The sequence below is a fragment of the Moschus berezovskii genome, chromosome 22 (genome assembly GCF_049115385.1).
Source record: "Moschus berezovskii isolate FMDL1 chromosome 22, NW_MosBer_1.0, whole genome shotgun sequence".
In the NCBI taxonomy this organism is placed as follows: domain Eukaryota; kingdom Metazoa; phylum Chordata; class Mammalia; order Artiodactyla; family Moschidae; genus Moschus; species Moschus berezovskii.
Genome location: NC_142481.1, coordinates 7,798,007 through 7,825,371, shown reverse-complemented (window position 1 = coordinate 7,825,371; position 27,365 = coordinate 7,798,007). Strand labels below are relative to the sequence as shown.

The 27,365-nt window shown below is 51.9% G+C and overlaps 2 protein-coding genes across 3 annotated transcripts in view; one reads left to right on the top strand and one right to left on the bottom strand.

Moving 5' to 3' along the window:
- The window catches only part of PRR12 (proline rich 12), a 28,913-nt gene extending 10,912 nt beyond the window's left edge, over positions 1–18,001 (top strand). For both annotated transcript variants that reach the window (XM_088830582.1, XM_055411584.2), the window contains exons 7-14: positions 8,679–8,795; positions 9,026–9,159; positions 9,460–9,932; positions 14,538–14,663; positions 14,755–14,852; positions 16,225–16,371; positions 16,727–16,822; positions 17,021–18,001. In XM_088830582.1, coding sequence (XP_088686708.1) covers positions 8,679–8,795; positions 9,026–9,159; positions 9,460–9,932; positions 14,538–14,663; positions 14,755–14,852; positions 16,225–16,371; positions 16,727–16,822; positions 17,021–17,167 — 1,338 coding nt within the window. In that variant the 3' untranslated portion in view covers positions 17,168–18,001. The remainder of the gene's footprint in view (positions 1–8,678; positions 8,796–9,025; positions 9,160–9,459; positions 9,933–14,537; positions 14,664–14,754; positions 14,853–16,224; positions 16,372–16,726; positions 16,823–17,020) is intronic.
- Positions 18,002–22,223: 4,222 nt separating this feature from the next.
- Positions 22,224–26,007, bottom strand: RRAS (RAS related). The gene is made up of 6 exons (XM_055411585.2): positions 25,798–26,007; positions 23,899–23,986; positions 23,685–23,787; positions 23,502–23,610; positions 22,611–22,729; positions 22,224–22,530 (listed from the first exon to the last, which is right to left on the bottom strand). Exons 1-6 carry the CDS (start codon positions 25,948–25,950, stop codon positions 22,446–22,448), a joined length of 657 nt encoding a protein of 218 aa, XP_055267560.1. The 5' UTR covers positions 25,951–26,007; the 3' UTR covers positions 22,224–22,445.
- Between the last annotated feature and the right edge of the window lie 1,358 nt (positions 26,008–27,365).

Genomic DNA, 27,365 nt, shown 5'->3' with positions numbered 1-27,365 from the left:
CTTTGCAGTGGAAGCAGCCTTAACTGCTGGAACACCAGGGAAATCAGTTAAATACTCTATATACACCAGCCCATTTACTACTTCCAGTTACTTTATACAGGGATGGGTACACTATGACACACACACAAACATACCCCACCCCCACCCGTTTTTGGAAATTAAGTTTTTTTGACACATGGCCCCACCCATTTATTTACATAGCATGTACATAGGCCACTTTTCCTATCCAAAAGCAGAGTGGGGTATTTGCAGCAGAGCTGAGCTGACCCACAAATCCCAAAATACTTCTTGTCGACTTTGTTACAGAAAAAGTGTACTGACCTCTCCTGTGGTCATTTGTTCATTGAACAAGGTAATTGGATCAGAGGGTTATTAATGTCAGTGCTTGATAAGGGTGGGTGAATTCAGATGCCTGTGTGGTGCTTGTCACAGGGCATGGGGTAGAAGGAGTTCTCAGTAGGTCAGCATGCCATGATCGCCCTGGTCAAGATACCAAAGGCTAAGTAAAGCCAGTCTTCATGTTAGTTGCTGTCACTGACTGGATATTCACTAGGGGCCTTATCACCTTTTTGTTGGTCCTGCTTCCTCTCCACCCTGGCATTCTTTTTCTGCTCCTTTCTTTCTCTTTTTTTTTGGCCACACATCACAGCATGTGGGATCTTAGTTCCCCAACCAAGCATCAAACCCATGTTCCCTGTATTGGGCAAGCAGAGTCTTAACCACTAGACCACCAGGAAGGTTCCACCATTCTACCTCTTCCACCCCAACCCGCCAATCCCAGGCTGCATCTTCTCACCCATAGTATTATCATCTTCGTATCATGGCATTTGATAACATACAAAACAACATTCACGAGAGATATGTAAGTTGTAAAGCAGCACGAATGCTAGAGTGAACTCTCATATCCCCACCCCTCCGCCCGCATCTGGACCATTCCAGATGCCTTGAGTCTCAGTACCCCTCCCCTCCCACCTCCCTCACAGCTGCACTCACTCTGCTACTGCCCTGTGTACATCGTTTCGTTTAATGTCAAGGTTTCTGAGACTTTGGCCATCAGCTGGGACAAGCGATGGAGATGTCAAATGAACAACAGTGATGGGAACTGCTACCAGTTCTCGAGGGACAGGATTTTTTTTTTAGTTTATTTTTGGCTGCACTGGCCTTTCTTTGCTGCACGTGGGCTTTCTCTAGTTGTGGCTGTCTTGTTGCAGAGCATGGGCTCTGAAGCTCAGGGTCAGTAGTTGTGGAACATGGGTTTAGTTGCTCCGTGACATGTGGGATCTTCCTGGACCAGGGATCAAACCCAGGTCCCATGCGTTTTCAGGTGAATTCTTAACCACTGGACCACCAGGGAAGTCCAGGGGTTAGGATTTGGGATACATCACATTCAGGATTTAGTTTTTTTTTTCCTTTAATCATGATAACAGACACATATTATGAAGTTTATCATTTTAACCATTTTTTTCCCGGGGGGGCCGTACCACACCGTATGTGGGATCTTATTTCCCTGACCAGGGATCGAACCCACGCCCCCCCTGCGTGGAATCACTGAGTCTTAACCACTGGACTACCAGGAAAGTCCTTGTTTTAACCATTTTTAAGTGTACTATTCAGTGGCATGAAGTATTTTCACATTGTCATGCAAACCATCGCCCCCACTTATAAATTTTATTTTTGTTTTCACTTTCTTTATAAGGATCACTATCCTTCTTTTACAGGGAAGGAAACTGAGGGTCAGAGCACTAAGTGGATTTTCCAGGCTTTTGCAGCTTGGGACCTGGACATGGTTACTGGCCCCGGGAGCCCATGCTCTCAGCACCGGGGTCAGCTATTCTCTGGGTATTAGAATTCTAGCAAACACTGGTAATGCCTTTGTGCACCCAGTACTGGACCAGATGAGCCAGACTCTGGGACCCTGACCATCCCCAGTTTACAGATGAGGAAGTTCACATTCAGGGTGAGGGAATCATTTGGCTGGCGAGTGCCAAGCCAGGATTGGAGCCAGGGCCATCTGATACCACCTCCCAGCTGGCATGGGGCAGGGGAGGGGGCCAGCCAAGGACTCAGATGCTTAAAATACAACACAGGTATGTGTTCTGATGGGGAACTCAGAGCCTCAGGATTGAGCCACTCGTGCAGATGAGGGCTTGTTTGTGTCTCTGGAGTCCGGGCGGGCTGGCAGCATGGTTATTAAGAGCCCAGCTTTGGCGCAAAACTGATTGCCTTGAATCTGTGCCACTTCCAAGCTGGACTAAGGTTTGACCATCCTGAGCCTCAGTTTCCTCATCTGTAAAATGGGAGCTGATTGTGTTAGAATTCCTTCATACAATGTGAGGACTCAGGTTTTACAGCCTGTCCAGTGTTCTGACTGTGGGTGGCATGTCGAAAGCACCCTGTAAACTTTGCTTCTGGGACTTCCCTAGTGGTCCCGCGGTTAAGACACCACACTCTCAGTGCAGGGACCACAGGTTCGATCCCTGGTCACGTAACAGATCCTACATGCCTCATGGCCACACAGCCAGATAAAAACAAAACAGAACTTTGCTTCTATTATTCATCTCAGTGATCTTGGGCAAATCTCTAACATAGAGCTTGGCAAACTTTTTTTGTGAAAGGCTAGAGGCCTGGGTTTGATCCCAGGGCATGGCCACCCACTCCAGTATTCTTGCCTGGAGAATCCCAGGGACAGAGGAGCCTGGCAGGCTACAGTCCATGGGGTCGCACAGAATCAGACACGACTGAGCGGCTAAGCACAGCACATAGATAATAAATACTTTAAGCTTTGCAAGCTGTTTACAGTGTCGGCCAGGTATTCTTTTGGTTTTGTTTGGTTTTTGATTTTCTTTTTTACAATCCTTTAAAGTAGAAACCATTCTTAACTCATAGATTTATAGCAGTGGGCCACTGGCCATAGTTTATGGTAAAACAAGGGCAGCCCAGTAGAAATAATCATACAAGCCATGTTCTTCATTTCAAATTTTCTTACATCTACACTTCTTTAAAAAAAGTTAAAAGATGTGTGAGGTTAGCCATAGGGTTTTCTTTAACCCAGTACATCTAAAATAGTTTCTGGACAGTTTAGGACGAGTTAGTGAGTTGTTTTATGGTCTTTCTTGTTTACCGAGTCTTTGAAATCCAGACTATCTTTTACACTGACAGAACATCGATTCAGATGAACTGCGTTTCAAGTGCTCAGGAGCCATGTGTGGGGAGGGCTTACTGAACTAGACAGTGTAGCGTTAACAGCCCTCTCTGCTTCAGCTTCCCCACCTGTAAAATGGGCATGAGAATATTAACTCCCAGTCCTTAGGAATGTTGAGGATTTATCAGGAGCTAATCTCTGAGCATGTAAGTTTATTGGATGGAGAAAAGTATGTGGAGGGCAGTCCAGGCAGAGGGAATAGTCTGTGCAAAGGCCCTGTGGTGAGGCATGTCTATGTGATATGTTGGGATGGAAGCAAGGGTTTAAGTGGCTGGACAGCAGGAGCCGAGGCTGGGAAGGTGGGCAGAATTCAGATCATGCTGGGGTGAGATCAGGGGGTGCCTGCTTGAGAATCTGCTCTGGGTTATCTGGCTACTTCTCTGCCCCGGCCAGCAGGGAGGTGGCAGGGAAACTGCAGTCCTGTTGACAGTCTGTCCACTGCCTCAGTTCTGTGACACAGACTGCCCTGTGTCTGACCCTGTAGCTTTCTCCTTAATGGCCAAGCTAGATGCCTCTAGCTTACTCATATCCTGCCGATTATTCCCCTTGTGTCTGCTGCTGCTGCTGCTGCTAAGTCGCTTCAGTCATGGCCGACCCCTTGTCTGAGCTTGTCACTATTCAGATTCCCAGAAGACAATCTGATTGGTCCAGCACAGCATTTGAAATAAAGATGAGCTTCATGGTGTGCCTGCTGATTGGCTGCCCTTGTCAGGTCTCCTCCAATCAGCTGTGGCTTCCATTGATTAGGTGGGGCAACTTTCCCACTTAGGGGAAGTGGGTGTGGTCTGTGATTTGATTGACATGGGGAACGAAAGGAAAGACGTGTCTTTGGGACTAACTGACCCTGGTTGGGGAGAAGGCAAGGAGGATATCGCCACGGCCTGGATGATTGGGGGATGGTGGGATCCTGGGAGGAAGAGTGGTTTGGGGTAAGAAGCCAAGCCCAATCGGGATGTGGTGAGTTGAGGGCCCCACGTGCAGTTAAGAGAAATAGCTGGCTCCTTAGAGAAAGGAGATTGGCAGTGGCAAGAGACAGAGGAATAGGTGCTTTGATGGATTTTTTTCAAAAACATCTGAGAACTGGAACAAGGAACGTTATATCCACAATGAGAGGGAAAAAAAGGCACCGCTAGTCAGGGGCCCCTGCATATTCAGAGACTTGAAAGTCAGAGACTCTGGGCTTTGGATGCTGAGCTTTGAGGGCCACCCCAGGATGGCCTGGGATGGGAGAAAAGAAAGGAAACTGAGGCAGTCTCTGTGCCAGGCTGTGGAATCTGCTTTGGGGGCCCTGGTGGAAGGCTTTGGAGCAGGCAGGATGTAAATGAACTTTTCAGTCCTTGAAAAGGATTGGAAACAGACTTTTTGATCTTCAGGCCTCTGACCTGAGGAGCCAGGAGGGAGAATTGAAAACTGTGGTATCCTCGGGGTGAGAGGTTCACAGCCCTGTCTCAGCCTGCCTCATTCTTTTTTGTTTTCCTTTTCTGCCTCGTTCTTATCCAGTGACATTGCAGCCAGGAACCTCTCTGGACCTCATTCTCATTAGGTTCTTTTAATTCCTTCTTTCTGTTCCCCTGGCTGATCTGAAGGATACAAAAATTCGTGGATGTGAAAACATTTGACCAAGAGTAGATAACCAGAACGTGGCATTCAGGCTTCCGAGCTGCAGCTGCTGTCAGCGGCAGACATCACTAACTGATTCCAGCACTTGCTGATCCTGAGCCTAGTGCTCAGGGCAGCCATGATCAATCCATTGGCCTTATCATCTGAATCCTGTTTATCACTTGACTGTGGATTCTTTGAATGCCAGAGCTTGCCTGTCATTCATCTCTGGGTTATCACAAAGCCCAGTGCATATTTCCCACTGTGTTCTTATTCTTTATTATTGGTGCCTGTCAGTTGCTCTTTCCTAGAGCCGTAGCTGTCCTACACGTTACCTGGCAGTCCCTGGTCATCACCCAGCCCCCTCGTGGAAGACACAGCCTCCTTTAGGTGTCACTTCTTCAAGGAAGCCTTCTTGGATTGAGCCTGTGTCCGGAGTCCTTCTAGGCTTCCGGGACACCTGCCATCAGCACATTTATTACTTGTGCTGTTATTTCTTTTATGCCCAATCCTGGTTCCCAGGTGCCCCTCTTACTCCCTGAGATCAGATTCTGGTTCTGACGTCCTTTGGTTCTCAGTGCCCTACTGGGACACATAAGCCTTGGGTTTGGGGATGGGGGCCTGAGTGTGCTGAGGGGAGTGGAGGTTGGGGAGCCTGTGTGTCAGTGTCCTGCCCTGCAGTGGACAGGCTGACGGAATAAGTGGTCTCAGGTAACCTGTCACGTGTCTATTCTTGGCACTAGCCACAACCTCGGCCCGTTTTGTTTCTTTGCTTGTTTTCTTATGTCTGTAATGATGACCCTGAAAAAGGCTTTGTCAGCCTTCTCTGCTGTACCGTGGTCCCCATCACCATATCTAGAAGACGGTGGGTGGGTGAGTGCTCAGATTCTGTCATTTCTTTGAGTCATGCAGGTGGCTTGTTCCAGAATAGATTCAGGGGACTAGATCTGGTAGACAGAGTGCCTGAAGGACTTTGGATGGAGGTTCCTAACATGGTATGGGAGACAGTGACCAAAACCATCCCCAAAAAAAAGAAATGGAAGAAGGCAAAGTGGTTCTCTGAGGAGACCTTGCAAATAACTGAGAAAAGAACAGAAGTGAAAGGCAGAGGAGAAAGGGAAAGATAAATCAACTGAATGCAGAGTTCCAGAAAATAGCAAGGAGAAATAAGAAAGCCTTCCTAAATGTACAGTGCAAAGAAACAGGAAAACAGTAGAATGGGAAAGACTAGAGGTCTCTTCAAGAAAATTGGAGAGACCAAGGGAGCATTTCATGCAAGGATGGTCACAATAAAGGACAAAAACAGCAGGACCTAACAGAAGCAGAAGAGATTAAGAAGAGGTGGCAAGAATACATGAAGAACTATACAAAAAAAGGTCTTAATGACCCGGATAACCACAATGGTGTGGTCACTCATCTAGAGCTGGACACCCTGGAGTGTGAAGTCAAGTGGGCCTTAGGAGGCATCACTATGAACAAAGCTAGTGGAGGGGATGGAATTCCAGTTGAGCTATTTAAAAATCCTAAAAGATGATGCTGTGAAAGTGCTGCACTCAATATGTCGGCAAATTTGGAAAACACAGCAGTGGCCACAGGATTGGAAAAGGTCAGTTTTCATTCCAAAGAAAGTTTAAACTACCGTACAATTGTGCTCATTTCATATGCTAGCAAGGTATTGCTCAAAAACCTTCAAGCTAGGCTTCAAACGGTACGTGAACCGAGAACTTTCAGATGTACAAGCTCGATATAGAAAAGGCAAAGGAACCTGAGATCAAATTGCCAACATCCATCTGTTGGATCATAGAAAAAGTAAGGGAATTCCAGAAAAATATCTACTTCTGCTTCATTGAGTATGCTAAAACCTTTGACTGTGTGGATCACAACAGACTGGAAAATTCTTAAAGCAATGGGATTACCAGACCACCTTAACTGCCTCTTGAGAAACCTGTATACAGGTCAAGTTAGAACCGGACATGGAACAATAGGCTCCTTCAGAATTGAGACAGGAGTTCATCAAGGCTATATATTGTCACCCTGCTTATTTAACTTCTATGCAGAGTACATCATGTGAAATGCCAGAATGAGTGAATCACAAGTGGGACTCAAGATTACCAGGAGAAATATCAGCAACCTCAGATATGCAGATGAACCTAATTGTAGAAAGCAAAGAGGAACTAAAGAGCCTCTTGATGAGAGTGAAAGAGGAGAGTGAAAAATCTGGCTTAAAAGACAACATTCAAAAAACTAAGATCATGGCATCTGGTCCCATCACTTTCTGGCAAATAAATGGGGAAAAAGTGGAAACAGTGACAGATTTTATTTTCTTGGGCTCCAAAATCACTTTGTACAGTGACTGCAGCCAGGAAATTAAAAGGCGCTTGCTCCTTGGAAGGAAAACTATGACAAACCTAGACAGCGTATTAAAAAGCAGAGACGTCATTTTGCTGACAAAGGTCCATCTAGTCAAAGCTATTGTTTTACCAGTAGTCATGTACAGATGTGGGAGTTGGACCATAAAGAAGGCTGAGTGCCAAAGAATTGTTGTTTTCAAACTGTGGTGCTGGAGAAGACCCTTGGACTGCAGGACTGCAAGGAGATCAAACCAGTCCGTCTAAAGGAAATCAACCCTGAATGCTCATTGGAAGGATTGATGCTGAAGCTTCAGTCCTTTGACCACCTGACGTGAAAAGCCAACTCATTGGAAAAGACTGATTGCTGGGAAAGACTGAGGGCAAGAGAAGAGGGCAACAGAGGATAAGATGGTTGGATAGCATCACCGACTCAGTGGACATGAGTTTGAGCAAGCTCCGGGAGATGGTGAAGGACAGGGAAGCCTGGCATGCTGCAGTCCATGGGGTCTCAAATCTACAGTATGACACAAATGAACTTATCTACAAAGCAGAAACAGACTCACAGACATAGAGAACAGACTTGTGGCTGCCAAGGGGGTGGCGGGCATGGAGGGAAGGATTGGGGGTCTGGGATTACCAGATGTAAACTGTCGTTTATAGGATGGGTAAACTACAAGGTCCTACTGTCTAGCACAGGGAACTATAGTCAGTATCCTGTGATAAACCATAATGGGAAAGAATATAAAAAAGAATATATATAACTGAGTTACTTGGCTGTACAGCAGAAATTAGCGCCACATTGTGAATCAACTATACTTCAACACAATGAAACAAAAAAACAATAGAATGAATAGCCCGGTTGGAAATATACATTGTCCTCAGTGGTTCAGTTCAGGACTTTGCAATTTTATAGTGATGCAAATGCAATACGCATTTAATTTTGAATTGTTTTCTATTCCTGGGCTAATGATACATGCTTTGATACTCTCGTGATGGTGGGCAGTAGCAGGGAGCAACGGAAACCTCCAGGTCACGGTCAGCCACACAGTTAATCACAAGGGTAAAGAACTGACACACTTTCAAGCCTCCCGTATCCAGACAACCGTTCTGTGTTTCACTTTCAGTCCAGTATTCAATAAATTACATGAGATACTTTACACTTTATTATAAAATAGGTTTTGTGTTAGATGACTTAGTGTTCTGAGGACGTTTAAGGCAGGCTGGGCGAAGCTATGCTGTATGATGTATTTAGGTGTTTTCGGTTTATCGGGAGGGAATTCCATGGCAAGTCAGAGAAGCTCTGTGTTGGGTGAGCTGTAGGAAGGCAGGGCAAGATTCAAGCTGCAGCCATAGAGCTGAGAGCATCAGGAAGCCAAAGATACCCATCAGCTGGGTCTTCATTGATTCTTGTTGACGGCTATGTCTTTTCTCTTAAGGGGGTGTGGGGGGAGGACAGGGGTCAGGAATTGGGTTTGAAAGGGCTGGGGTGGGGGTTGACCCTGCGGTCTTGCTGTGCCCCTCCTCAGCTAGCCTTGCAGACCGGGCGCGAGCCCCCACCCATCTGGCGAGTCCAGAAGGCGCTGCTGCAGAAATTCACTCCGGAGATCAAGGATGGACAGCGACAGTTTTGTGCCACCAGTAATGTGAGCCTGTGGAGGAGAGCGAGGACTGGCGGGGGCCAGGGGTGGGGGGAGCTGGGGTCCCCCTCACATGTGACTCTGATTTACCAAGGGTCTAAGAGGTGTCCAGCAGGGGCTCTCCACCTCCTGGCAGGCTCTCGGGGTAGCGCAGGACAGGGCTGGGAGTCCTGGGTGTTGGGCTGCCCACCTGCAGTGGACGAAGGAGTTCTTCACGTGCTCCTTTCCTTTCCTAGTATTTGGGGTACTTCGGGGACGCCAAAAACCGGTACCAGCGCCTGTACGTCAAGTTCCTGGAAAATGTCAACAAGAAGGATTACGTGAGGGTCTGTGCTCGGAAACCTTGGCACCGGCCCCCAGTGCCTGTCAGGTACTATGGAGGCCGCGGGGCAGGTCGTGGGCGGGTCAGCAGTCCTAGGGGTGAAACATGAGGATATTGACATAACATAAGATCAGCTGTTTTAAAGTACAAAATGCTTCGAAGCAAGAGTCGGGAAGCGGGTGCAGAGACCCTGAGAGTGGGGGCCTCAGAGAGACGGGGACAGAAACCAAGTCCGTAAGAGTCTGTGCTTACAGCTGTGGGCTAGGTGGTGGGGGCCAGGGTATCCCAAGGGGGACATTTTGGGTTTTGGGGGCTGCTGAGCACAGTCCCTTCTATGTCTCCTTCCAGGCGCTCTGGGCAGGCCAAGGGCCCCGTGTCCGCTGCGGGTAGCTCTGCACCACCCCCCAAAGCCCCGGTACCACCTCCTAAGCCCGAGAACCCTGACAAGACCACATCCGAGAAGCCCCCCGAGCAGACGACTGAGACAGCCATGCCTGAGCCCCCTGCTCCCGAGAAGCCGTCGCCACCACGGCCCGTCGAGAAGGAGAAGGAGAAAGAGAGGGCAACACGCGCAGAACGGCCGCTGCGGGGCGAACGGGGCATGGGCGGCCGGCAGATTCGGCCGGATAGGAACCTCACCACGGGCCAGCCCGCCACCTCCCGGCTGCCCAAGTCCCGACCCACCAAGGTGAAGGCCGAGCCGCCCCCCAAGAAGAGGAAGAAGTGGCTGAAGGAGGCAGCGGGCAATGCCTCGGCGGGTGGGGGCCCACCGGGCAGCTCCTCGGACTCGGAGTCGTCCCCTGGGGCCCCCAGTGAGGACGGTAAGGCCATCAGCAGCCGTCGGGCTGGTGGGGAGGTGACCCCGTGGTTTTCAGCATCAGCAGACAGTCATAGTAGTAATAAGTTAAAAATCATAACCATAGCTGATGGTTATCTGGCACCTAATCACGTGATAGGTTGTCCCATAAGCTGTTTATTCATGTTAGCTTGCTTGATTTTTTACTGTGGCCCTCAAATACAGGTGGGCAGACTGAGACATGAAGAGAGTTCAGCACAGCTGGGTGTGGAATCCCACCTGAGTTGGCTTGCATTCAGCAGAGCCTCAGGCTGTGCTTCCACACTGTTTTGTCTCAGAACATCACGTTCTGGGGCTTCCCAGGTGGCTCAGTGGTAAAGAATCTGCCTGCAGTGCAGGAGACCTGAGAGAAAGCAAAAGTGAAAGTGAAGTCACTCAGTCATGTCTGACTCTTTGTGACCCCGTGGACTGTAGCCTACAAGGCTTCTCTGTCCATGGGATTCTCCAGGCAAGAATACTGGAGTGGGTTCAGTCCCTGGGTCGGGAAGATCCCATGGAGGATGGCATGGCAACCCACTCCACTGTTCTTGCCTGGAGAATCCCATGGATGGAGGAGGCTGGCGGGCTATAGTCCATAGAGTTGCAAAGAGTCCGAGAGTTGCAAGTTGCAAAGACTTGACTGAAGCCTCTGAGCGCATACACACGTGAGCAGGTTCTGAGGAGAACTGGGGACCAGCATCTGTCCTGAAAGCCCAGAGACAGTGGTGCTACCTGTGACCCACTGGGTGACTTTACGAAATGGGCGGCAGTGCCTGTGACCTCACCTGTAAAATGGGTTAATAATAAAGTCAAGTGGGTATTCACAGTAAAGCATGTGGGAGGGTACTCGACTATAGTGGGCACCAGATGGGCGCTCCATTGCTTAGAATGATGTCTGGTTTATGATGACAGTAACAACAAAAATATACGTGCACATAGGTATGATATAATAGCTGACTTCGTGCTTTTAAGTGCCAGGCAGCATTTTAAGCATTTTACACGTTGGCTCATTTTATCTTTAGATAAACCCTGTGGGGTTAGGTACTTTAGAATTCTCATTTCATTTTTAAAATATTTATTATTTCATTTATTTGGCTGCGCCAGGACTTGGTTGTGGCATGTAGGATCTTAGTTCCCCAGCCAGAGCTCAAACCCAGGCCCCCTACATTGGGAGTCTTAGCCACTGGACCACCAGGGAAGTCGCTAGCCTTATTTTATTTTCAACAATTTTTACATTAATTAATTATTATCTCCATTTTAAAGATGGGAACACCGATGCCCTGGTAGGTGCCATGACTTGCCCAGGGTCACCTACTCTTGCAGGTGTAGTGCAGGGGTAGCTGTTTTAATGGAGGCTAAACATACAGCTAGTCAGTCAAATGAGAGAGATGGAATTAATTCTCTTTCCATCAAAGTCCTGAGGAAATAGAAGATCTGTGGAGAAGAGGCTCCTCTCAAGGCTGTCCAGGTCCAGGTTTCTTTTCCTCCTGTAGCTCTGCCACCCCCAAGCTTGCTGTGGTCAAGCACCTGGTGAGCGGCATAGCCCAGCAGCCCCACAGCTGCAGTCCTGCCAGTAGGAAAAGACCCAAGGGTAGGGGTGTGATTGACCTTCCAGCTCAGCGCCAGATCTGGGAATGGCCCACATCCTGTCTCCTCTTTATCCCACTGGCCAGAACTCGTCACATGGCCACACCTAGCTGCAAAGGAGCCTGGGAAATCCAGTCCTCTGTGGGCGGTGGGCTCAATCTGACCAGGTGGGAGCACCCTTGGCCAGTTACAGCTGGGTCAGGGGAAAATGCTGCCAAGGGAGGAGCTTAACCACAGGCCCAGATTCGCGGGTCTTTTATGTCTTAAAACAGTTTTATACATCTAATTCACATACCGTGTGGCTCACCTATTTGAAAGCCGTAATTCTTTGACCTTTAGCATAGTCAGAGCTGTGTATCCATCTGGCAATCAACTTTAGAATATTTTCATCCCCGTAAAAGACACCCTGCTGCCTTTGTCCATCACTTCCCTGACTCCCCTTCATCCCTAAGCATCCAGGAATTTACTAGTTTCTATAGCTTTGCCTATTCTGTATATTTCATGTAAGGGCTGTCACACAGTGTGCACTCCGGAAGGACTGGTGTCTTTGCTTAGCGTGCTTTTGATGTTCATGCTGTAGTGTGTATCAGTACTTCGTTCTTTTTTTTTTTTTAATTGAACTACAATTGATTTACAATACCAGTTTCAGGTGTACAGCATAGTGATTCAGTGCTCTTATAGCTTATACTCTGTTTAAAGTTATTATATCAGCTATGTTCCCTGTGCAGTAACAGTATTTCCCTGTAGCTTATTATTATACACAATTGTTTATAGTATTTCATTCTTTTTTATGGCTGAATACTATTCCATAGCTTGGATATGCCACATTTTATTTATCCATGGACTAAGTTGATGGGCATTTGGGCTGTTTCCACTTTTTGGCTACTGCTGCTATGAACCTGTGTGGACAGCCCAGAATTTTCTGAGCCTGTGAAACGGGAGAAACTAAATTCTACACCCTTTGGGGAAGCTGTTCCCCAGCCAGGGGTCAGTAACTTTCTCTCAGTCTGGTTCTTTGTCCATTCACCCCATTTGACCAGGAGCCCCTCCAGGGCAGAGTGAGCCTGACTCCTGTCTGCAGGCCCTGAAGGTCCTGCCCAGACAAGGAGACCTCAGACCAGTCCGCTCACTGGTCTAAGACTGGTGACTCTCCTTGTGCTAGAAGCTGATGTGTCTCCTTGTAGTCACAATGAAAGTTCTAGAAAAGGGCTGTGCCCTCCTTCCCTTCCTTTAGTCCACTCTCAATCTGGCTTCCTCAACCCCTTTCTGCAGATGTTAATTGAACACCTACTATGTGCCATGAACTGGGGGTTCTAACAGCGAACAGAGTAGACAAAAACATGTATCCCCGTGGGAGTTTACAGTCTCCCTGGGGGAGTCGGTCAGATAAAGATGTTATGTAATAGATTACAAAATATGAAAAATCATCAGTGTAAGGCTGGGTAGGATTAGGGCAGTAGAGAAAAATAAATCTGGTAAACAGGATCTGAGTGGGATCCTGGGTGGTTATTTTCAGGAGAGGGGGGAGTGGGGGAAGGTTTCTGGAAATGACATTGGAGCCAAGATCTGAATGCAACAGGGCTGGGGTGGTGTGACATTAGGGGAGAGAACATTCTGGACTGGGCGTGTCTGAGGATCAGGAAAGAGTCCAGGGGCTGGAGGAAGTGAGGGAAGAGAAGGAACCGGACCAGATCCTGGAGAGGCAAGGAGCTTGGGACTTTGTGGCCCTGCTGGCAGGATTTCATCATGAGCGAGACGGGAGCCATAGCAAGGTTCAGACCAAGGCTTGATGGGGTCTGACATCTGCTACCAAGTGGTCACTCTGGGCTCTTGAGACCACTGTCAGCGAGGACCGGTCCACGTGGATAAATCAGGCGGCCATTTCTCGGGCCTCTTCCTAAGGGGTCTTTTGGGGTCTTCTCATGCGTGGGCCTCCTGCTTCTGTTTTCTCCCTGCTACTCCTTCTTGAGTTGCTAGTGGGTGTTCCTCCAGTGCTGTCCTTGGGGGATTCTCTGGTTAGGACTCTGAGATTTCACCGCAGGGGCCCGGGTACCATCCCTGGTCAGGTAACTAAGATCCCATGAGCCAGGTAGCGTGCACTACAAAAAGTAAGATGATGGTCTTCAGTCTTGTTCCTTGACCTTCTGTACCTCTCACTTGGCACGCTCCCTCCACTTCCATGAGCCACTACCCTGGCCGCCCTCCCAGCCTACCCCCAACCCCCTTCCAGAGCTCACGGAGCATCTCCTAGTTTCTGTATCTCACATGCAGCCCCACTAGCCACCCGCTCACCAGGCCAGACCCTCCAGGCCCCTCCCTCACCTCTGCAGCTGGAAAACCCCCAGTCCCATCCCCCCCACCCCCACTGCCCTGGCCCACAGCCCTGGCCCAGACACTGACCCTCCTGCCCCTCAAAAATCTCTGTACCTGTCCCTCCAGCCCAATCCCCGCCTTGTTCTTTCTCAGCTGCTCCATTGCCCTAGCCTCTGGTCACCCCCTCCGATCCATCAGCGTGGCCTCAGAGAGGTTGCTCTCCAATTACCTTCACCCTTCCCTGCTCACAGCTCTCTTTCATGGCTCCCTAGGATCCCTCCCTAAAAAAGCCCCTGCCCTTTCCACCTCATCTTGGAGGCCCCATGTGGTCTGGCCTATATGAACCTTTGCAGTCTCAGTTCCTACCTCCTCCCTCAACTTTGCCCTTTGTGATCTGATCTCTCAGACTTGATTCACCAGTTTGGGAACAATTCTGCTGCTGCTTTAGACTTTACAGAAACTTCGCAGAACTGGTCATACACAAAGGTCACCGACCTGGAATTCTCTTTCTGATCTCTCAAGGTTCGGTGCTCACGTGACCTTTAATAGCCTTCACTGACTTGCCAGACTGAGCTCATGATGGTACCTGTGATTCACCCTTAGAGTTTATTGTTCTGGTATTAGAGAATCTTCCCTCAGTGGACTCAGAAGTTGGAATAATGGATCCATGTCTCCTTTTTTTTCCCCCCAGAGCGGGCAGTACCTGGGCGTCTGCTGAAGACCCGGGCAATGCGGGAAATGTACCGGAGCTATGTGGAGATGCTGGTGAGCACGGCCCTTGACCCAGACATGATCCAGGCCCTGGAGGACACGCATGGTAAGTGGACCCAGACCTCCAACCCGTCCTTTCCTCCCACTGTGTATCGTCGTGGGGCTAAGCTCTTCTGATGTCCCTTCTCCCCTTGCAGACGAGCTGTACCTCCCGCCCATGCGGAAGATTGATGGCCTCCTGAATGAGCACAAGAAAAAAGTCCTGAAGCGGCTGTCGCTGAGCCCAGCCCTGCAGGTGCTTGGGGGGCTGGGCAAGCCATGTCTGGGACCCGGAGCTCGGGCTCAGAGGAGAAACGTGCACAACAGCCATTGTGCTCCTTCCCAGAGCTTTGGGCCCTAGAGGGGGCGATCGTTGGAAGGTTCAGGCTTGGCCAGGAGAATAGTGGAAGGCTGAGCTGTTCCATGGGGATCTCTGGGCCCAGCATCCCTGCCCATCCAGATGGAGGCAAGCTGGGATGGCCTGGAGGGGTCATTGTCTGGGCTGGGCTGCTGGGCAGGCCCGGCAGAGCATGGTTACGGAGTACAGATTTGGGGACAAAAGGTAAACTAGGGCCTGGACCCAGGGCTCGCTGGGCCTGAGTGTCGAGCAGATTCTGATGGCTTCTCTTGTCAACATAATTCAGGCTCTTTGAATTTCAGGCTCGAGCATGAAGTTGTCTATGTAATTTCCCTTCTGGGTTAGGGTGGCTCCGGAAATTCTGGGAGATAACACTAATCTGGCTGTGAGAATTCGGATGGGGATGTTCGTGTGGTGCTGAGAATTGGGGTGTAAAATATCAGGATGGCTCAGAATTCAGCCATGGAATGTTAGTCTGGCCCTGAAGGTTCGTGGTGGGGGGATGTTAGTCTAGTTTTGAGAATTCTGGGCTGGATTTTAGGCCAGCTCTAAAAATTCTTATTGAGATGTTAGCCTGACTATGAAAACATGGGGTAATCTGGTTCAGGAACTCTGGGTGGGATGTCAGGGTGACTCTGAGAAGCCTGGGATTGACTATTCGTCTGGCTCTGAGAAGACAGGGCAGGGTGTTGTTGTAGGATTGAAAATTCCGCTGCAATGGGAATACCCTGTGGTCCAGTGTTTAGGACTCCACACTTTCACTGATGAGGGCACAGGTTCAATCCCTGGTCAGGGAACTAAGATCCTGTAAGTCTTGTTGGCGTGCCCTTCTCTCAAAAAAAAAAAAAATTTTTTTTTACATGGTAGAACACTGGGGTAGGTATGAGCATTATGGGATGGAATATGAGTCTGGTTGTATAATTCTGGGGTGGATGTTAGGGATTCTGGGTTTCAGGCCAACTCAGAATTTTGAGTAGGACGTGCAAGTGACTCTAGAAGCTTGGGTGGGATGTTAGCTGTCTCGGAGAGGCCTGGGCTGGGCCACAGAGCACATAAAGGTCACAAGCCTGGCCTAGGTTTCTGCTGTCCTTGGAGGAAACCGAGATGCTTGTGTCTTTTTTTTTTTTTTTTTTTTGCTTGTGTCTTTTCTGATCAGTTTTCTGGAAGAAACCCAGGCATCTGACCACTCGGAATCTGAGAACCGGGGAGGTGGGTGGGTCTGGGGTGGGCGGGTCCAGGGAGGTCCCCCTAACCCACCGAATTCCCGCAGGACGCCCTGCACACGTTCCCCCAGCTACAAGTGGAGCAGAGTGGGGAGGGCTCCCCCGAGGAGGGGGCCGTGCGGCTGCGGCCAGCTGGGGAACCCTACAACCGCAAGACACTCAGCAAGCTTAAGAGGAGCGTGGTCCGAGCCCAGGTGCAATGGGTAACAGGAGAGGCGGGGCCTAGAGAGAAGGTGGGGGGACAGGGGCGGGGCCTGGAATGGAGGTGTGGGTCAGAGGTGGGGCCTGGACTGGAGGTGTGTGGGTCAGAGGTGGGGCCTGGACTGGAGGTGTGTGGGTCAGAGGTGGGGCCTGGACTGGAGGTGTGTGGATCAGGGGTGGGGCCTGGACTGGAGGTGTGTGGGTTAGGGGCGGGGCCTGAGAGGGAGGTGTGGTTGGGGCGGGGCCTGAGAGGGAGGTGTGGGAGGGCGGGGTCTGGGCAGGGCGTGGAAGGAGGGGCTGCCTCCTGCTGGGCAGGGTGGCTGAGGCTTCTCCACTCCACCTTCCCAGGAGTTCAAGGTTGAACTGGACAAATCGGGATACTACACGCTCTACCACTCACTCCACCACTATAAGTACCACACCTTCCTGCGCTGCCGGGACCAGGTGAGCCCATGCACGCTCCACACGTGTCACTCTGGGATTCTGCCCATCATAGGCTCCTGGCTGGACCCTGGCAGTCCAGGTCCCCGACCCGTCTTCCCTCAGACCCAGGAGCCCAACTCCCAGCCCGCTTCTCCCTGAGACACTGACTCCGAGGCCCCCAGCCCCTCCCACCCCAGATCTCCATTTCATCCCCTGCAGACCCTGGCCATCGAGGGCGGCGCGGAGGACCTCGGGCAGGAGGAGGTAGTCCAGCAGTGCATGCGGAATCAGCCGTGGCTGGAACAGCTCTTTGACTCCTTCAGCGACCTGCTGGCCCAAGCACAGGCCCACAGCCGCTGCGGGTGACCCCACCCTGGCCGGGGGGGGGGGCACCTCCTCCATGAACCGAGAATGGGGACAGGACTGTGCCCTCAGGAGTTAACCCCTGGGCCCCGTCGCTGGGGAAGGGAGGGGGTCACTGGTCAGGGTGTGTTTGTGCTGCCCCCACAGGGCAGGGTTCAAAGTTCGACTCCCCCCACCTCCCAAGCCCTCTCCACTTCCTCCCCTTTCCTCCCACTGTCGGGTGTACAGAGAAATTATTTATATATATGTATAAATGTCTATTTAGTAACGGTTTCCCTCCCCCACCTTGCCCCAATCCCCCCCTCCATGGCCATAGCCCCAGCCCCTCCACCTTGTACATAATGTATAGGAAAAGTCTATGTATGGTTGAGGGGGGCGGGGCGGCTTCAGAGAGCTGGGGGACCCCTTTCCCCCTCCCCGCAAGCCCTCCCTCACAGGCCAAGATCTTTGCTAAAGGCCATTCCCTCCCCAGGGCATTTGGCGTCGGGTGGGAGGGGGAAAACGCATCTTGTTAATTATTTTTAATCTTATTTATTGTACATACCTGGGGCGGGGGTCTGGGGAGGTGGAGGGGGGAGAGGGTCCCCTCCCTTTGCCCCTCCCACTCCTTTTCTACTGCGATTTGTCCGTGTCTGCCCCCTCGCCCCACTCCCCTTGTCATCTGGATGTGGTTCTATTTTTTATCAGTCTCTTCTCTCCTCCCTCTCTCTAACCCCTCTGCTCCCATCTCCCCACCACCCTTTGTCTCTTGCTCTTTCTTGGGCTTCTGTACAACTCAACTTGTATACACTGTGTACACACAACCAGCCAAACAAAAACCCAACGGCAAACACTTTATCGGCTGGCTGGAGTGCCTCTGTCCTGCGGCGTGGCGGGGCGGCGGGGGTGGGGTGGCATGGGCAGAGTCTGGAATCTGGAATGTGGCTTTTCTAGAGCCCTGGAAGGTGGTTGGTCTGGGGTCACTGTTTTCCATTATGTCTTGCTATGTAACAAATTAGCCCACCCCAAAACTTAATACCTTGAAAACAACAAACATTTATATCGTAGGGTTTCTGGGTTCAGGAATTTGGGAGCCAGTTAGTTGGGTGGTATTAGGGTCAGTCGTGAGGGGGCAGCCCTCATGGGTTTGACTGGGGTTGAAGGATCTGCTTTAAGGTGGCTCACTTATGTGGCTTTTGGCTGGAGGCCTCAGTTGCTTGCTATGTGGACTGTACCATAGGATGTCTTAAGAGTCTTCCAGATGTGACAGCTGCCTTCCCCCAGAGTGATTGAAAGGAGAGATCAAGGAGGAGGACACTTAATCTTTATGTCCTAACCTCAGACACTGTACTCCACTGCTTCTGCCACACTGTTCATTAGAGGAGGGTCGTTAAACCCAGCACACACTCAAGGAGGGGAATCAAGCTCTACTTTGTGAAGGGGAAAGTATATGAATTTGGGGGTGTTACCTTTAAACCAGGGGCTTCCCTGATAGCTCAGTTGGTAAAGAATCTGCCTGCAATGCAGGAGATCCTGGTTCGATTCCTGGGTTGGGAAGATCCCCTGGAGAAGGGAAAGGCTACCCATTCCAGTATTCTGGCCTAGAGAATTCCATGAACTGTATAGTCCATGGGGTCACAAAGAGTCGGACACGACTGAGCAACTTTCACCTTTAACCAGTCCAGGCTGTGATGGGTGTCAGGAGTTAACCAGCTGTCTCTTGGCTCCCTGAAGTAGGCTTGAGGGTTCTCGTACTTGAGGTAGGGTTCCAGGGTGAACCCTGGAACTGTAATATCCTAAGTGGGTTGGCATTTTAGAGATCACCCTGCAGAATTGAATGTGAATTCCTCTATTCTCACGACTTCCTGGAGACCTCAAAGAGATGGTAGAGAGGTAGACTCTTGGGTTCTTTCTCAGCCTTGAATCAGAACCCATTTTTAAAATAAAATCCTGGGAGGATTCTAATATGCGTTCAAGTTTGAGGAACAGTGTTCTAGAATAAGAGTTAACAATTTGGAGGTCAACTGGCGTCTACTGGAACCCAGCCTATAAGGTAGTGAGTAAGCCATTGTGCTAGATCATGGACACATCCTCAAAAGGAGACCATTGGTATTCTAGAACTCTGGAGTCAGCATTGAGGGTGGCTGGTCAGTGGGTAGAGACACAACAGGAAGTGTAAGGGGGTTAACAGCATTCTAGATTCTCTTCCAGGTGAAACTGAGGAAGAACTCCTAGAACCTTGGATATTGGCTAGATCATAACCAATGTGGTCAGTTCTAGAGCCCTGGTTTTACAGAATAGAGGGCTGCTAGTAACATCTGAGGACCGTGACAGAGTGAATGACAAGCCATTTACTTTCTAGAACCATGGAATTAAGATGAGTCATTAGTGTCCTTGAACTCTGACCTATAGCACATGAGTACAGCCTCTGCAAGGGAGTGTCACATTTCTCAGTTCTGGGCTGCCAATGTCAAATTGGGACCAAACGTCCCTGGATTGTCCCAGTGTAGAATTTGGAAGAAATGTTCAGAAGGTGACCTGTGGAGGCAGTATCATCCCTTTGGGGACAGAATTACCTTGTGGTTGGCCTTCAGAATTCAACTATCCAAATTCATATATCAGCTCCAGCACTGACCAGACAAGTTGGATAATAGCCTCCACCCTCAGCTTTGTTATCTGTAAAACGGGCTTCTGTCAAGACAAAGGAAAACCATCTGAAGCACTGTTCAGTGCATAGCAGGAGACCCTGAGAGGTTGGGAAGCAGTCCAAGAGATGGTGAAAAGGGAGGAGAAGCAGAGAACTACAAAGATGGATAAGAGAGGGACATTAAAACCCCCAAGAGATTTGAAATTGATAAGCCCTGGGGAGGGCAGGAACTGAGACTTACAGGCACACACTTCACCTAGGCAGATGCCAACTGGGCCAGCTCAGCCTCTTCGCTGTTGTCTGACGAGCTTTGGCATGGTGGTGGCTGCAAACTTTCCAAAAATGGCCTGCCAGTTGTCATGTGGGTTTTGTATCTGTGCCTTTTTTAGGGGCAAGCGGTAGCTTTCGTCACTTTCTAAGAGTGCATCTTGGTCTTCTGAGAAATGAGGTGTCCCAGCCAGAACTTAACCCCATTAGACAACACAGAAAAGACAGGCGTGCTAGCAGCGAGTCAGTGGTAGGAGCCGGGGAGAGAGGAGTTAGCAGGGGCCCCCCTGGTTCCTATTGAGAGGAGCTCGCCCCTGCCTGGGACTTAGGTGGAGATATCAGATCTTAAATGAAACATCCCCGTCCCACAGGGGAGGCCTTTGCTGAACAGAGGTTCTTCTGGGGGAGTGGACACAGGGGAAGGGAGGGGAAACGCAGCACAATACATCTGAGCCCCGCTTATTCCCAGGGCGGAAGGTTGAACCCAGGCCAAGGACTCTGTGATAATGAAACCCGGAAAGGGATCTTTAGCTAATCATTGTTCTAATCTGGAATACAGAGGGACCTTCATGCTTCCAAGACTGGAGAACTGTCATTGCTCCTGAGTGTGGGGTACTTCCCAGGCGCTGCCTTCATCCTCTGGGTGCAGATTTGGTTCCTAAAGGCCTGTGGCCGTGGGAAGTAACTGCAGACTGCCCCACTTTGCAGATGTGAAAACTGAGAAGCACTTGCCCAAAGGCACTTGCCTGGGAGGGTCAGTGCTGGATTGGCAGGCAACCTGCTGCCAGGGGCCACGCGGGGTCATCATCTAGAACCAGGAAGCAGGTTCTGGGTGGGTGGGTGTGAAGGGAGCGTTTGGGGGATTGGGGCCCAGAGATTCTGTTGAGAATTAGCCAATGTGGGGGTGGGGGGAAGAGATTATTGACTGTTAACAGTAGTCAGATGGAGACCAAAGTTCCGGAAGACACAGATCTATCTTGGTTGAGATTTCTGGTTTGGTGTGTTGGAGTTCAAAGATGGTCTGTCTGGGACTTCTCTGGTGGTGCAGTGGCTGATTCTGTGTTCTCAGTGCACGGGGCCTGGATTTGATCCCTGGTCCAGGGTGTAGATCCCACATACCAAAACAGACCTGGTACAGCCAAATAAGGAAATGTTAAAAAAAAAAAGATGGCCTGTCTGTTGGGCCTGGGCGATGGGGGAGTTGTGTTCTCTGGTTCTGGCTCCAGTCTTCCAAGTTAGCAGCTGCAGTACAGAATTGGGGGTCCTGATCCCCAAACCGTTGTCACCCTACACTTCAGCCCCGACCCCCAGGGGAGAGGCTGGCAGCAGGGTGCCTCCACAACAGCCTCCAGTTGAATTCAAGGTTGAGACTCAGATGTCAGCCCAACTGAGAGCTTTCTGGAACTGAGAACCTGCCTGTTGTTGGCTTAAACATCATTAAGCCCACCTGTCCCTTCTCCCCTCTGTAGTCAAACCGCCTTTCTTGATACACATTGGAGGTGGGAGGCAGGTGGGCACGGTTCGCAGCAGTGGCTGCCTGTCTCCAAGGTCTCCTAGAACACCACTGCTGTCCGACAGACCTTTCTGTGATAATGAGAATATTGTGTGTGTGCCCTGCCCACGGCAGTGGGGGTAGGGTGTGGGGTGCAGATAGCCACTAAGTCACACGTGTGAATACTGAGCTTTTAAATGTGGCTGTGTGACTCAGGAACTGAGTTTTTTACATGACGTTAATTTAAATAGCCACATGTAGCTTCCGGCTACCAGACTGACTGAAAGTGCAGTTCTAGAACGTTCCAGAAAAAAATATTTTTTTATTTCCACCCCCCACCCCTGTCACCAGCTCCTCCCTGCCAGCCTGCGGGAATCTTAGTTCTCTGACCAGGGATCCAACCCATATTCCCTGCCTTGGAAGGCAAAGTCTTGACCACTAGACTGCCAGTGAAGTCCCCCCTCAAACATTAATCCTCATCCCAACAAAATGCCCACTGAGACAGAAAAGGGTGGAATCTGTTAAGAGAGAAGGGGGGGTCAGACGGCCGGCTCAGCTTGTCCCTGCCCTGAGCAAAGGGTCTTAGATCTGATGGTTCTCGGTGGAGCTAGGCTTTAGCGACTGTGCACAGGCCTGGGGTTCACCCGGTCCCTTTTATAAAAAAAAAACACCTCCTTGGCAGTGACGTTTATTTCTCTGGGGAGGGGAGTTATATACAGCAGTGACCTGGGTGCCCGGGAGCCCTCACCCTGGGGCTCAGGTGGGGGAAGGCAGCGGTGGCAGAAGGCACAGGGTGGTGACGGCCCCCAGCGGGGAGGCCAGGAATCACGGGCGGGGGTGGAGTGTGTCCTGGGAGACCCAGATCGGGATGGGTGCTCAGCGAGCGCAGCTGGTCCCTACAGGAGGACACAGGGGCAGCCTCTGGCCTTCTTCCTGGGGGCGCTGGGCGGGGAGGGCGGGAGCTCTTGTTCCTGGTACTTCCTGTGGGAAGAGGCTGGTGAGTCTGGGTGGAGTAGGGGCTTAGGGGACAAGGAGGATCACGGGAAGGGGGCTCAGCTCACCGGACGGCCCGCACCAGCTGCTCGAAGGCCTCATCCACGTTGAGGCGCAGTTTGGCAGAAGCTTCAAAGTAGGCCACGTGGTGGGAGGCACTGAAGGTGGAGGCTTCAGATCGGGGGACCTGGGGCGCGGGTAGGGGGATACAGAGGAGTCAGGTGCCTGCAGTCAAGGCTAGTCCCAGCCAGCAGGGAGGCAGAAAGACACACTGTGTGCAGAAAGACACACTGTGTGCTCTAACTGGGGTAACGTACTGCAGAGGCTCAAGTGTAGAGGGAAAGGTCCAGGATGATCACGACGGAGGAGCCCAAGGGGCTGGGTGCCATGGAAGTAGGGAGTCAGAGAAGGTGCCAGAGACCTTCCTGAGTTGTCAGGCAGAGAAAAGTCAGGGTGTTCCCGGCGGAGACCCGAGCAAAGCTCCAAGGCCTTAATCGAAAAGATGAGTTCTGTGTGGAAATCATAGTCTGTGTGTATAGGGAAATGGTGAGAGCAGAGGAAAGAAAGGACAGGACCATGGGGGTGGGCATCAAGGGCCAGGTGGCCGAGCTGGGGTGTGAGCTGGGAGGGGCAGCTGGAGTGGGAGGTTGACTGGAGGGGAGAAATCCAGAGGAGGCCGAGGCCAGGCTCCAGGTGGGAACAAGAGGAGGGGTCGGGATGGAACAACGCCAGGGCTGGTGAACCCTGGGGGAGGCAGCTTTTTCCCATTCAGCTACCTCTCCTGAGAACTCCCATGTGGGCAACGCTGGGGACTCAGAAGCTGACTAGTGGGGTGCATGGCTGCAGACAGAGGGAGTCAGAAGAGGATGCTGATGTGAGGAGCCTCAGGAGGTGGCGCCAGAAGGAACCTCCCAGACCTGAGATGGGGTCGGGGTCAGGGGTAGCGGGGAATCCCAGACCTGGCGCTGTGTTTCCAGATCCGCCTTGTTGCCAACCAACACGATGGGGAAGTCGTCTCGGTCCTTGACTCGAAGGATCTGCGTGAAGAGCTTGCCCACTTCGTTGAAACTGTGGGTGAAGCCGGAGGTCCAGCCAGCTGCTCTCTCCCCGCGCCCCCTCCCGCCCCTCACTTCTGCGCTCACCTCTGCCTGTCATTAATGGCAAACACCAGCAGGAAGCCGTGGCCCGCACGCATGTACTGTTCCCGCATGGCACCAAACTCCTCCTGGCCGGCGGTGTCCAGGACTGCAGAGAGAGGGAGAAGGGTCTCCAAGGGGACGGGGGTCCCGCCAGCCACCCCCACGAGCCCTCAGCCCTGCCACCCTTCCCCCCACTGTCGCCCCTGCCGCCCCTCACTGTCTAGCCGGGCTGGGACGCCATCCACAGTGCAGATCTTCGTGTAGGAGTCTTCAATAGTGGGGTCGTAGTCAGACACGAAGTAGGACTGGTGGGGCAGGGAAAGGACTTCATTAGAGCGGCATCCCAGCAAAGGTGATGTAGCCCAGCCGCTTGAGTCCTGACTTTCTCGGCCTCCTTCCTTCTGGGTCTCTTCCCCTCCCTGAGTCTGTTTCCCTCTCTCTGGGTCTCTTCTTCCCATTGCCTTCCCCAGGCTCTTCTGTCTCCTGGTCCTCTCTGTTTTTCTGGTATAAAGTACATTCCTGGCATCGTGATTCCATCCTGGCTGTGTGGCACTGGACGAATCACTTCCCTTCTAAATCAGTTCCCCTCTCTTAACCTCAGTTTTCTTATTTGGAAAATGAGGATAAAAATAGTTGTAGGCTTAATCCAGGGTTTGTGAGATTCAGGGAAAACCCCTGTTCAGTATTTAACACATGACTTGGGCATAGTAGGTGCTTGGTTATTGGGAGCTGTTCTTGTGCAGAATCTATCTGCCTGTCTAGCTCTGTCTTCTCCTCCTCCTTTTTCTCTTCCCTATTCCCCGCCGCCCCCCTCCTCCTCCGCGGGCAGTGTCTCCTCCCAAGGGAAGGTCCCGGTTCCAATCCGGCGGCGGAGAAGCTGCCCCGCCCGCAGGCCGGCCCCTCCCTTCCTGCCCGGTCCCGCCCGCCTCCAGCCAGGCTTTGGGCCAGTTTTGGGTCTGCCCCTGGGTGCAAGGGGCCCAGGGCTGGGGCCTTTCTCTACACAGACAGGGGCTCCCAGGCAGGTGCTGGCTGGGGTCTCTTGGTGGCAGAGCTCTGCGGTAGCATCTCTGTAGCAGATAGACACCTTTCTCGGGTTTCCCTGAGGTGGGAGGGTTTCCCTTGGCAATGGGGTGGAAGTTTCCCACGCAGAGGTGGGTTTTCAGGAGAGAAGTGATGACCTGGCAACTGCGGGTCTGCAGGCTGCATTCTGCCTGTTAGAGGGGTGTTTGGTGAGGGAGGGATCTAGCTCTAGGGGACTGAGGGGTGTGTCTGCAAAGGGGAAGCTCAGTGATGAGAACTGGGGGCTGGGGTCAGGAGCATCTGGGAGATTTGCCCTAGAATACAGAGTCTAGAGAGTCTTAAAGACCCTGGAGACGCATTTAAGATGTCAGAGACACTCTCAAGGGGCAGGTCTGTCTGGGGGTGTCAAGAATCTGGGGGCTTCCTCCATGGAGATGATTTGAGGACTAGCCAGATTTTCAGAGAGGGACTCGGGGAATCGGGGTGGAGGACGACTCAAGATGGAGGAATGGTTGGTTTTCCTTGTGGAAGACTGGCGGGCGCGGGGGGGGGGGGGTGTCTCGGTCTAGGGGGATGGGGGATTCCCAGAACTTGGGATCTTAAGAGTTCTCTGGAATGGTCAGAGGGCAGAATCTGACCGGGGGAATCTCAGGGGCTTTCTCCCAGTTAGGTTCTGGGTGGCTCAGAGGGGAAGCTGGGATCTAGGATTTGAGGGAGATGGGGCTCAGGGTAGGGGGAGGTGGCACTTGGGGGGGGTGGGGGCCCATGAGAATGCTTAGGGTCTGGATGGGATGACTTCTGGATTTCGGGTGCTCCCAGGAGGCACCCAGGGTCAGGTCAGCAGGGAAGCGGGGTTCTGAGTACTAGGGATGGGATGGTGGGTCCTCCTGTACTTGTACAGAAGGAACGTCCCTCGTGTGTGGGGGGGTGGAGGCCCCAAAGGGCTCAGAGTCACACCTGAGGGGATTTCTTTTAAGATTAGAGGGCCTTATAGGAGGGGCTGAGTGATGGATCGAGGGGAAACGGGAGCTCTGGGATCCCGCAAAGGGCTCAGTTCTAGATCCCGGGGGCACCCCCCCGGGTGAGGGCCCTCTACCTGGATGAACTGGATGGTCAGCGCGCTCTTGCCCACGCCGCCGCCGCCCACGACCACCAGCTTGTGTGTCTCGCTGGGTGGGGGGTCCCCGGGTCCCGGTACCCCGCCCCGGGGCCGCCCCCGCCCTGTCCCGGACGCCGCCCCGCCGCTCATGTCGCCACCGCCGCCTCTGCCGCCGCTACCGCCTGGGGGGAACCGGGCGGGGCGTGGGGGCGGGCCACGCTAATAAGGCTACTGCATAATCATAAGCTCCAGCGAGAAGGGCTTGTGTCTCCGGACACTTAAGGAGGAGGCAAGGCCTGGGAAAAGGAGGAGCTATGCTAATAAGGGTAGGCGACCGGCGTTCGCCAAGGGGAATTCCAAGTGGAGCAGGAGAATGCTAATAGAGAGCTGTGCTAACCCGGAGCGGCGCCACGCGCTCTCGGCAGGCGGGCCGCCTGGGGGCGGGGTTATGCTAATAAAGGCCTCATTCTCTCGGCGGACGGGTTGAGAAGATCGTTCGGGGTGTGGCTATGCAAATGAGAAACACAGGGATGCTGTTTCTTAGGACGCCATCCCCGAGGCCTTGTTCTAGTAGGCGGAGCTCAAGTACTCGCGCGCGGCCGTATATAGGCGAGCTCCGAGAAAGGAGCAAGTCTTGAGGGGAAGCTCAGCCTCCGACCTGGGATCCTAGCCAAGCTCCCGACTCGGATGTCTGGGCTGGATGCTGAAGGTTCCGCCCGCTAAGGGACCCAGGCTTCCGGTCCCTGCTGTCCCAGCCAAGCGGAAGACAGACTGGGAGGGAAGATGGGGCCCTGGAGGGGGACAGCGGCTAGCTGGGCAGGGAGGGGCCGTGAGATCACTGCATTCCTAATTCATGAGCCAGCTCGCTCAATCCGAGATGCCTGGGTTATGAACCGTCTAGGGTCAAGATTTCTGGGTCTTGAGAGAGGAGAAAGCTGAGACCCCAGGGTCTCTAGGAGGGAAGCCCAGACCCTTGAGCCCCTAGGAGAGAATAGGGCTGAAGGTTTGAAATCCTGGACCCTTGGAAGGAGGGGGCCGGGGGTCCTTACTACTAGGTTTGGTAAAGGAGAGAACTGAGAACCCAGACTCTTGGACCCAGTGATTGCAGGGGCTAGGGACCGAAATTTCTGGACCCGAGGGAGTTAGTGAACCCGAGCACCTGTGTTAGTGTAAGGTACTTGCTTGAGACTAGGAATGGTCTGTGGAAGACCAGAGGGCCTGACTCCTGGATCTAAAAGGAAGAAGGGCTCAGACTTCTGAGTCTTATGTGTGCTTTAGTCGCTCGGTCGTGTCCGACTCGTTTCGACCCCATGGACTGTAGCCCGCCAGATTCATGGACTGTAGGCTCCTCTACCCATGAGGATTCTCCAGGCAAGAATACGGGAGGGGGTTGCCATGCCCTCCTCCAGGGAATCTTCCCAACCCAGGGATCGAACACAGGGATCCCGCATTGCAGGCAGATTCTTTACCGGTTGAACCACAGTCCCACGGAGGAGGGAAACATGAGTTCGAGTACTTGCTCTGAGTGAGAGGAGTTTGGGTTTTTCTGCCCTAAATGAGGAGGA